Source organism: Nyctereutes procyonoides, unplaced genomic scaffold, assembly GCF_905146905.1.
Source record: "Nyctereutes procyonoides isolate TBG_1078 unplaced genomic scaffold, NYPRO_anot_genome, whole genome shotgun sequence".
NCBI classification, from domain to species: domain Eukaryota; kingdom Metazoa; phylum Chordata; class Mammalia; order Carnivora; family Canidae; genus Nyctereutes; species Nyctereutes procyonoides.
The window spans coordinates 48,460,049-48,469,658 of record NW_026575020.1 but is presented as its reverse complement, the minus strand read 5'-3'; the positions used below and the strand labels follow the sequence as shown (position 1 = coordinate 48,469,658).

Below are 9,610 nucleotides of genomic sequence, written 5' to 3'. Positions count from 1 at the left end.
CCCCGCGCGCTCCGGCGTTCCGGGCATGCGCGGTGGGCGGCGCCGCTCCGGGCCGCCCCTGCCGCCGGGAGTAGGAAGCGCGAGCGCCGGGCGCCCGGCTGTCAGTGCGCGTGGGGCCAGCCCGCCAGCCCGCGAGCGGCTCCGGCACCGGCTCCGGCGCCCGCGCCCGCTCCGGCCCGACTCTCCGCGGCCGCCGCCGCCGCCGCCGCCGCCGCCCAGCCCGGGGTCGCCCGCCGCCCCGCCCCGCCCCCGCCCGCCCCCGCTCCCCGGCCGAGGCAAGAGGTGGTTGGGGGCACCATGGCTGACGTTTTCCCGGCCAACGACTCCACGGCGTCTCAGGACGTGGCCAACCGCTTCGCCCGCAAAGGGGCGCTGAGGCAGAAGAACGTGCACGAGGTGAAGGACCACAAATTCATCGCCCGCTTCTTCAAGCAGCCCACCTTCTGCAGCCACTGCACCGACTTCATCTGGTAGGTGCGCGCGGCGCCGGGGACCCTCGCTCGGGGCGCGCCCACTCGGGAACTTGGGAGCCGGCCGAGCCCCAGCCCGCGCCGGGGACACTCGCGGGCGGGACTCCCGGGCGCTCCCGCCGCTCGCTGGGTGTGAGCAAAGGGGAGAGCGAGCGGCAGAAGCCAAAGGGCAGAGTTTCCCGGAGGAACCGGGCAGCGGCGGCGGCGGCGGCGGCTGCGCTGCGCGGTCCAAGTTGCTGGCGAGCCGGTCCGGGCGCTTGCGGGCGCGCGCGCTCTCCCCGCGGGCCTGGGCTCCCCTGCACCCCGGGGTCCTTGCCCGCTGCGGCTTGTACCTGCCGGGCACCGGGGGGACCGGACTTTGGAGGGTGAGCCCGGGGGGAGGCAGCAGCAAACTGTTGCAAGCTTGCGGAGGGGGAGGGGAGGGGGAGGGGGAGGACGAGGACGAGGTAGAACCCGGCAGGCACAGGGCTGAAGGGCAGAGGGAGTCATTTAAAATAGACCCTGTCAACACGAGATTAGACCCGCAGCCCGGGGGATGAGGACAGAGGCCCTCGTCGAGGAAACCACCGTTAAGGTGTCCGAGTCCGGGCGCAGAGTTTCCAGGGAACGCCGATGTTCGCTCGTGGGCGCAGGGGTTTGGAGGAGCCGGAGAAAAGGGACGGCCCTCCCCGCCCCCCCGGGTGGGGGGGGGGTCTCTGAGCCCTGTGATGCTGGGCGGAGCTGTGTATATACCTCTTTCTGGTGAGGGTTCATGGCTTTTATGGACTCTCGAAACCTTGACAACCCTCCCTCCCTCCAAGACACCGTCCCCCCCCCCCCGCCCCAAAGTTTAGGAGGCTGAAATTGAGGGAACCCCAGGTGCTCCGGTTTGGGCAGTGAGCAAATCCCCCCCAGCCCTCCCCCCCCTCCCGTGGTAGGAATCCAGCCTTTTTCTATCTCCTGTTCAGGAATGTAGGTAGAAAGCGCCCCGAGTCGGAGCTATTGCAAGGGTTCCTGAACTCCTGTCTCTCCAAGGCGGGGTTGCGCTGGGGTGGCAGTAAGTCTCCGTGTGGCACGTATCTTGTTGGGGGCCCTGGGCAGCGCTTACAGATGGCTGTGTGAATCCATCACACCTGGGGGGAGAGCAGCTTGAAGGGTGGATTCCACAAACGTGGTGCTAGGAAGACACTTTTTCCTCAACGGATGGCGTCTGAATTCATCGTCCTGGGGTGGGGGTGGGGGCAGGGGGGAAGAATCAGGAGTCCTGCAGTTGTGCTGATAAGGTGGTTAACTCTTCCTTTATGGATGGCATTATCCGAACCTATCACGGCTGGAGGAAATCCCCTCTACAGGCCCTACAGATGTGCTACTAAGATACTTTTCCTTTATGGATGGCTGTGAATCCATCACACCTGGGGGAAAGCATCTCTAAGGGGGAGTTCCTACACATACGCAGTGCTAATAAGGGGCTTTTCCCTTTTCTTAGAAATCTCAAAAGTACTTTTAGGAAAAGCACAGCCTCCTCTATGAATGATTTCTACTATGTACTCAGCGTATGAAGCAGTTGTGCTCCAAGGAGCGAGTAACTGTAGATACGGCTATCTAAAAAGTACTTAGAGCATCAGAGCGGGAGGTTAGTGCATCTAGTCAAGGAGTGTTCTTCAGGCTCTCCTGCCAATTTGAGGGATCTCATAAAAGCACTGAGACTGCTGACTACTTCTGAGGGAAGTAGGTGAATCAGGAAAGGGACTTGCGGCATACATACCCAGGCAAGCTGATGTCTTTCCACTGTCTGTTGCCCTACAGGATTAGCCCCTGGTGAACTGCTGTGGCCCTTGAGGTCACCAGGTGTAATGTGAAGCGGAAAATAAGGTCTCCCTGTCCGCTTCCTCCCTGAGTAATTCCTGTAACACTTCTCCACCTAACCTAGAAACTACTTGGAAGCTCCAAGAAAATATTCACTAGGATTATCTAGCCAGTGGTATTAATTCAGTTGTTTTTCATTGTTTCTACAGGGCCTTAATCTAGGAGTTTGTTTTAAATATTAAGAGCTGATACTTTAAATGTCTGGGAGATGACTAAGTTACATATAAAGATCCACGAAGTGCTTTGTCAACTTAAAATGCTGTGTAAAGCAGGAGATTATGACTAAGACTTTTAATGCAGTTCATCCTAGTTGAAGCAGTGTTTACAATGTAATGTCCGTGGTAGGACTCTCTGCTCAGAGTAAATCTGCCAAAGTAATTTACAAGAACAAAATAGCCTCTGTATTTGCTTGGAATACTACTGATGCTCTAAAAAATTAGATCATAACTTCCAATTGCAACAACAACAACAACAAAATATTTTGTGAAATATGGCTCCTTTTTGAACCAAAACTTAATGTGGAGTGGTACATTGTGGCAGTTTCTAGACACCTATTTTAAGTACATACATAACAAATGAAGATGCTCTTTAGTTGTGTTTAGGGGAGAAAAAGGCTTTTCCACTTTCTTTAGGGATAAAATTAAAGCACTTCAATCATAGTCTTCATTTGTTGACCACTATAGTTCAACTCTGAATATCATAGTCCTGCTCTTGTCTGGAAACTTAAGTATGGTTCACAAAGTGTAAATTGGAAAGAACCTTAAAATGTTGAAATAATTCTGCCTTTGGAGGCCATACATACAGAAGTGGGTTCCCCCACCCCCAAAGTTGAATTTATTCAATACTCTATGTAGACATGGTTTCCTATCAAATCATTGGTATTCATGTACAAACCTTTAGTTCTGTGGAATACTTTGTCTCATAACTGGCTTAAATATGGTATACAACACAAAATATGTTAAGATACTTTGTTGTTTCTGTTTTTCAGGGGGTTTGGGAAACAAGGCTTCCAGTGCCAAGGTAAGCTGTCACGTTGGATTTTATTTTCAAGTACAACATGAAATAAACATTCCAAACACCAACAGTATTTCCAGTCATTTCTTTGTGATCCAAAAAAAAAAAAAAATTAGATATTTTCGAAATGAGGTCTGTAAATTTGGGCTGTTAAAAAAAAAATCGTATTGCCTAGTAATCTGCATATAGAGCTGCCGTTTTTCTCATTGAAAAAAAAAAAAAAACCCTTCCTGTAACTTTTTTTTGCCAAGAACATTCTTGTCAGAAACTGCTGTCTTTGTGTGGGTGTTGAGGAAAAGAAATGGAATCACTTTGTATTCATGTGGCTTTTCTTGTTCTTGCTCGTTTTTGTTCTTTATCTCTTACCTATGTATTGGGTTGGACTCATTGTAACTAATCTTGGGCCATGCATCACTCTGGTAATTCTGTTTTTGATTACTGATTGCTCAGAACAAAATTAGCACATCTTCGTTACCTAGGTTATAATGCGTTGCTGTGCTAGGAACCAGGCTTTTTTTTCCTTTAGTGTTATTGTGATCGTAGATGTACTACTGATGGATTGCACTCCGAATACCATCTATCTCCACCTCTGATCTGTAATCCCATTTTGCACTGGTCAAGTACCTCATTTTTTATACTCTGTCCTGTTTGTCGAAACGTAATACTTTGTAGCTCGCAAAGGCATCCCAGGCTCATAGCCCACCTTCCAGTTCTCTTGCTATCTATGTTTATTTAGTTCTGATTACATTTCCCATCTGGGCATCGGTTTATTAGGGCAAGTGGAAAGCATGCATTCAGCCTGGAAAATATTATTGTAATGCTGCTTAATAGCACATTAGGGAGATCCTGTGTACTTAGGACTCTAAAATTGTGCTAGTGAGTTGGCTTTTAAAGTTCTTCAAACTCATGAATTTCTTACATAGCTTTCTAAATCTAATGTTCATGCAGATATTTTATGGTGTAATTAATACTCTACCCTCATGATGTGCTTCAAACCCCTATTCAATAAATTGCTGAGAGGTACGTTGGGAAATGAAGGGATATTCCTTTAAAGAATAGAGAGAAGGGTGTGTTGCATCCCTCTTTATAAAAGATGAAAGGAAGGTGGAGCTCTTTACATTTCTCAGTTGCAGCGCTGAACTTACATTAGGCAACCTTTGGGTCTCACTTGAAAAGTGACTTTTAAATGTGAAAAGTGTGGTTCCAGGCTACTGTGATTTTGCATATATTGTAATATTTGTGTGGGAAGCTACAGAAACCTAAGAATACTTGTTGAAAAAGGTGTTACTTAAATTTTTATTTTTTTTTACATACTAAGACTTCAGGATGCAATGGTCCCTTTTAGACCTGCTTGTTTGAGTCGATTTTGTGAAATCACAGTAGCCATATTGGGGGGGGGGGGGCGAAAGGGGGACCTGCATGGTTTCCCCACCCCACTCCACCCCCAGGCTGTATGGATTTTTTTTTTTTTGAGTGGATTAGTAGATTAATAGTCTTATGTCAGCATAACTCCCATAAAGAAAGAAGTGAAATTCTATGCCTTCTCTTCTCTCCCTTAGGGGTAAGTTCTTTTTAAGATACTCACAGCTTTTAACAGATCAAATTTTTAAATCCTTCTGCCATTTGCTGCCCACCCTCCTCCCCTGCGGTATATGGTGAGTATCCTTCCCCGTCAAAACATTTGTCCTAACTGGTTTAGTAGTCCCATGTATGCGTGTACCAAATTTATTCATCCATTTCTCTAATTTCTTACTGGTCCAGTGTTGCTGCCAACAATATCCTTGGACACTGGTATTTCTAAGAAACCTAGAACATGTGTGTATGTCTTACGTTTTAATGAGGACAGCTAAGTTCTCAGAATGTTACTATTTACATTTTCAGTATCCAGTGTCCCCCTTTCCTTTCATTCTTATCAGTATTGGAGATTACAGGTCTTTCATATTTTTGCTCTGGTAGTGAAGAGGCCTCCCTGCCACCCACCCCCACCCCTGATTTTCATCTGGTCAGGGTTTAACATTTTTCAAACTTGTTTTAGCATTTTGTATTCTGTGAATTGCCTTTAATACTCAAAATTTAGTTTTTACAAACTAGACAAAACAGAGCAGTGACTATGCTTTATGAACTGTTCCTGAAAGAAGTAAACCATAGGTCTCCTTACAGTAGTTTCTGTACTGCATCTACAAATTTTAATTCCAACTATTTCAATAACAACCTGTCACATGCTATTTGTCACATTTTGTTTAATATGTGTCCTTTATTTCACTTCGAGTAGGCCTATGCTAGTTCTCTTATAACTTCTGGATGTTAGCTCAGGATAGTGCTTTTTAACTGCGCAAAGTTATTTAACGCTTTGGTTTTGACATTCTCAAAAGGAATCTACATCTGACCTTTTTTATTATTGCATGGAGGCCCAATGCAGGGCTTGAACTCACAACTCTGAGATCAAGACTGGTTGAGACCAGGAGTCAGTCAGTTAACCTAGTGAGCCACTTGGGTGTCCCTAACATCTGACCATTTTAGAATACATTTGCGTTAGAATATACTTGTTTTCTCTTAATGTTCTCTAACTTAAAATCTTTCCTGCTCTGTTTGATAGAGTCCCATTCAAGAGAATAACTCCTCCTCATCCTGTGCCTTTGGTGACATACCATCTGAAGATGGCAGCTGGGTTTGAGACTTATTCCATATCAGTTTTCTCACCTGATGGAGGCAGCATATTCTACTTCCTAGTATGTCACTTTGGTCAGTAGATATAGTATCTGTAGCTAAGTAGACTTTAGAGAGGCATATATGCTCCAAATGAGTCACCTATTGGTGAAGTAAGATAACTTTAAAAGTCGTCATTTCACTTAGTAAACGTTAAGAACTGGAAGACTGAAGATGTGACTTGTAGTTCTTTAAAACTGGGTGTCTGGTCTGTGCTATTTAGAAAGCCTTTTTAAAGCATATAAAGATTTTTTCCCCCCTACTTCTTCCCATCCCCAAGATGCAATCTGAATGGAAGCAGGAAACTTTTCTGAAGATATCTTGGATTGTTGCAACTTGTACTTCATGGACCCTGTGCCCTTTAGATTGCAATCCAGGTGTACAGCCCTAAAAAAGTGGTATTACCTGGGCAGATCACACAGGAGGATCCCACTGCCTGAAATAGTGAAATCAAGGGCCATAAATACTGGCGAGAATGAAGAGTGCACAGTAGATTGAGAAGCCATTGCGATTAAGATTCTTAGAGATGAAGATGAGCCTGTCCCTTTTGTAGATCTGAAATGCTCTTGACGGCATCTTGATTTTTTTTTTTTTTTTAAATGGTGTAGCTTATTCTCCTGGTATGCTCCATCTACTCTGTACAGATTTCATCCTGGAAGGCTAGCACAGAGCAGGGCCTTGCTCACCCCCTATTCCCTCTGCTTCCCTACCTGCTAAGGAGAGGGAGAAAGGTATGTCTGAAGTTGAAATTCTGACCTGGAAGGTCTGTCTCCTATTGGTAGTGTCAGGCACTGGCTGCTTCCAAAAGCTGTTGTCCTGGAACAGCAGAGCCATCTACCATGCTGCTCAAATGTTGTCTTCCTCTGGGGCAGTGTAGCCAAAAAGGTCTTATCTATTACTTTTGACAACTGGAAAAGGGAACAAGCCAACTTTTTTTTTTCCCCTCAGCAAGACCAACACACTTCTCAAATTTCAGTGATAGAAACAGCCTCTCCGAACATGACCTGCTTATTTGATGGGCCAAACAATTGCTTACATAGCCTGTTACATCTGATTCATCTTGGCATATCTTTTCTGCTTTTTCTATCATTTAATATCACAAATCAATGAACAACTAACCCAGGTTTTTTGATCAAGATGCCCTAAAGAGACTGCATCAGAATCCATCCCCACCAATGACCGTGGTCAGCAATCTACACTGTTGATCAACACTGGATGTTTGAGGAGTCTGCCAGGAATGCACATTTATGTACTCTTGGTATACTGTTCTGAACCTGGAGCTGTTTCTCTAAGCATACACCAAATACTGTACTTCACCTGTGACTCCAACTTGAAGCTATTTCTCAGTAGTTAGGAATTAAAAATGTTTCCCTTGGCTTTTGACCTTTGATTTTAGAGGCCTGTTTTAGGGTAGATCTTCCCATCAGCTCGCCTTGAGTGGGATGGTGTTTCTTATCCCTTCTGTAAGAATGAAAGTTGATGTTTGAGGAAAGAAGTTCCCCCGCCCTCTACATCTTGGCTGTACAAGCAAAGGAATTCCAGAAGACCAGGCCAATTTAAGGGAGGATGACCTTTAATAGTGAAGGGATGGAGTTGGCAGCTTTTCAGAGGAGGAGGTCTAGTTCTTACCATAGCTCATGGAATGCTGGGAGCCCAGCACTGTGGATACTAAGTGCCAGGAGATAGAAGGGGGCTGAAGTCCAAATTGGGCTGAAGTTGAATGGTCCTTAACAGATTAGTCCTTCCCATATACTGGATTAGCCACTCCTAAACGCTTAGCAACAATCCACTGATCTTTAAAGTTGCCACCATGATTTTCCATCTTCAGACCTGGGGCCGGCACCTCAGCACCCTGTTTCTCCTTGGCTACTCCTCAGATTGGAAACTAGGTTAACTATAAGTGAGCTCCCAGGGTCACTGATACAATTCTGGGAACGCTGATCCATGAAGAGTGTAACTTGAAATTTTGGTGGTTTTGCACTGAGGTGCAATCAAAGCATTATTTCAGCTTCGAAGATGAAATTGTCAGGAATATCTAAAACCTAGAAAAGCATGATAGAGATGGGCAGTTAGAACTGCTTGTCTTTCCAACGCCGTTTTCCTCCACAAAAATGCATTAATACTTGTTAGAAAATGTAGGGACGCACGGACAAAACTGTCGGGTATTCCCATTTGGTGCTATATACTTGTTCGGAAACGATTTCTGATTAATGGCTTTCTGAATTGCCACTTTCACTTAGTGCATTAAACACAAGTATTCTGTTTTACTCACATGCTCCCCACCAGAATCCAATGCAGTAGCATATGGAGTGGTTATTCATCCTCGTAGGCAGTAGAAACCCTAATATTTATTTTTGCAGATGAATCTGACCTTGAAGTTTCTTCTTTAATTTTATGATGAAATGACTTCCCTGAGTGTTTTACTCTCCTAGATAATGTTATTCAAACTTAAGTTTTTAGGCTTATTAACCCTTAACTTGCTCACTCGTTTTCCATCAAAGTAGTTTTTCAAAGTAGAATTCATTGCAGAGCTTGCCTAGCAGGATTAAGCTCAGCTCCTTAGGATATTTTAAGCTTGTTTTGCTTTTTCAGACTCGTCTAAGGATGCTTTCTTTCTCTCCATGCTTCAGTCATTGAAAATAAGTTGTAGTTTCCCAGAAAGTGTCTTTGTGTGTGTGTCCCGATAACACCTACTTGACCGTGAGTCTTAGCGTGGAGTTTAGCTCAGACCTTTTCCATCCTCCTTGCTGTTCTGGATCTCTGTCATAGGAACCTTCACCCTTTAATCATTTGTCTCCTCTGCCAGCTTTGAGAACAAGGACTGACTCTTATTTCTGTCTCCTGGGTTTAATGCAGTGCCTGGCGCTTGGTAGACGCTATATAAATATTTGTTGGGTGTGTGATTATATAAAAGGAGAGATATGATATGAATGTCCATAACCAGAAGGATCAGTGACTTCTGCCTGCATACTATTTTTTTAACCTAGTTTATAGTTCAGTTATGTCAACTAGGATAGATCTTTAGAGAACTTAAAATATTTTTTAAAGCTAAGCATATATATTCAAAATAGAGGACAGAAAATGCTCATTTGTAGAAGTTCTACGCAATGCTAAGCCTAATACAATGAACCACTTACTGTACCTCCTGTATTGAGAGAAGTATCTAGGCATCCATAATGGATCTTATTTCCACAAATAAAACGAGAGCACTACTATGGGCCCCAGCTGGAGCAGGGAAAGGTTTTGGGTTCAAGGTAAAAAATTAAAACCTGCTCCACTACATGTACTTGGTACAGTCCTTTTAAATGTTCTATTTTCCTTTGAAGTGGCTAATAGCTTAAACGAGACTGTCATGCTCCAGAGGGAGTAGTAGCTCAACTTTACTGATTCTGATATTTTTAAACTTGGTGTACCTGAAAGGTTTCTGTGCCTTGATGTGAGAAGGGATGGACGAACGTGACAATGAAGTGCCCGAGTAGAACTGTTAGAATTTCATTAGTTGCTTTAAAGATCTTAGTCTGAGGAAAGAAAGGACAAATGTTAAATGCTACAAGATGCTAGATATGTGGGAGTGC

General features: G+C 44.9%; 1 protein-coding gene across 1 annotated transcript in view; it reads left to right on the top strand.

Moving 5' to 3' along the window:
• Positions 1-248: 248 nt before the first annotated feature.
• Positions 249-9,610, top strand: part of PRKCA (protein kinase C alpha) — a 393,503-nt gene continuing 384,141 nt past the window's right edge. Inside the window, exons 1-2 of the mRNA XM_055301540.1 lie at positions 249-470; positions 3,304-3,335. Of these exons, the coding sequence (XP_055157515.1) occupies positions 298-470; positions 3,304-3,335 (205 nt within the window). The 5' untranslated portion in view covers positions 249-297. The remainder of the gene's footprint in view (positions 471-3,303; positions 3,336-9,610) is intronic.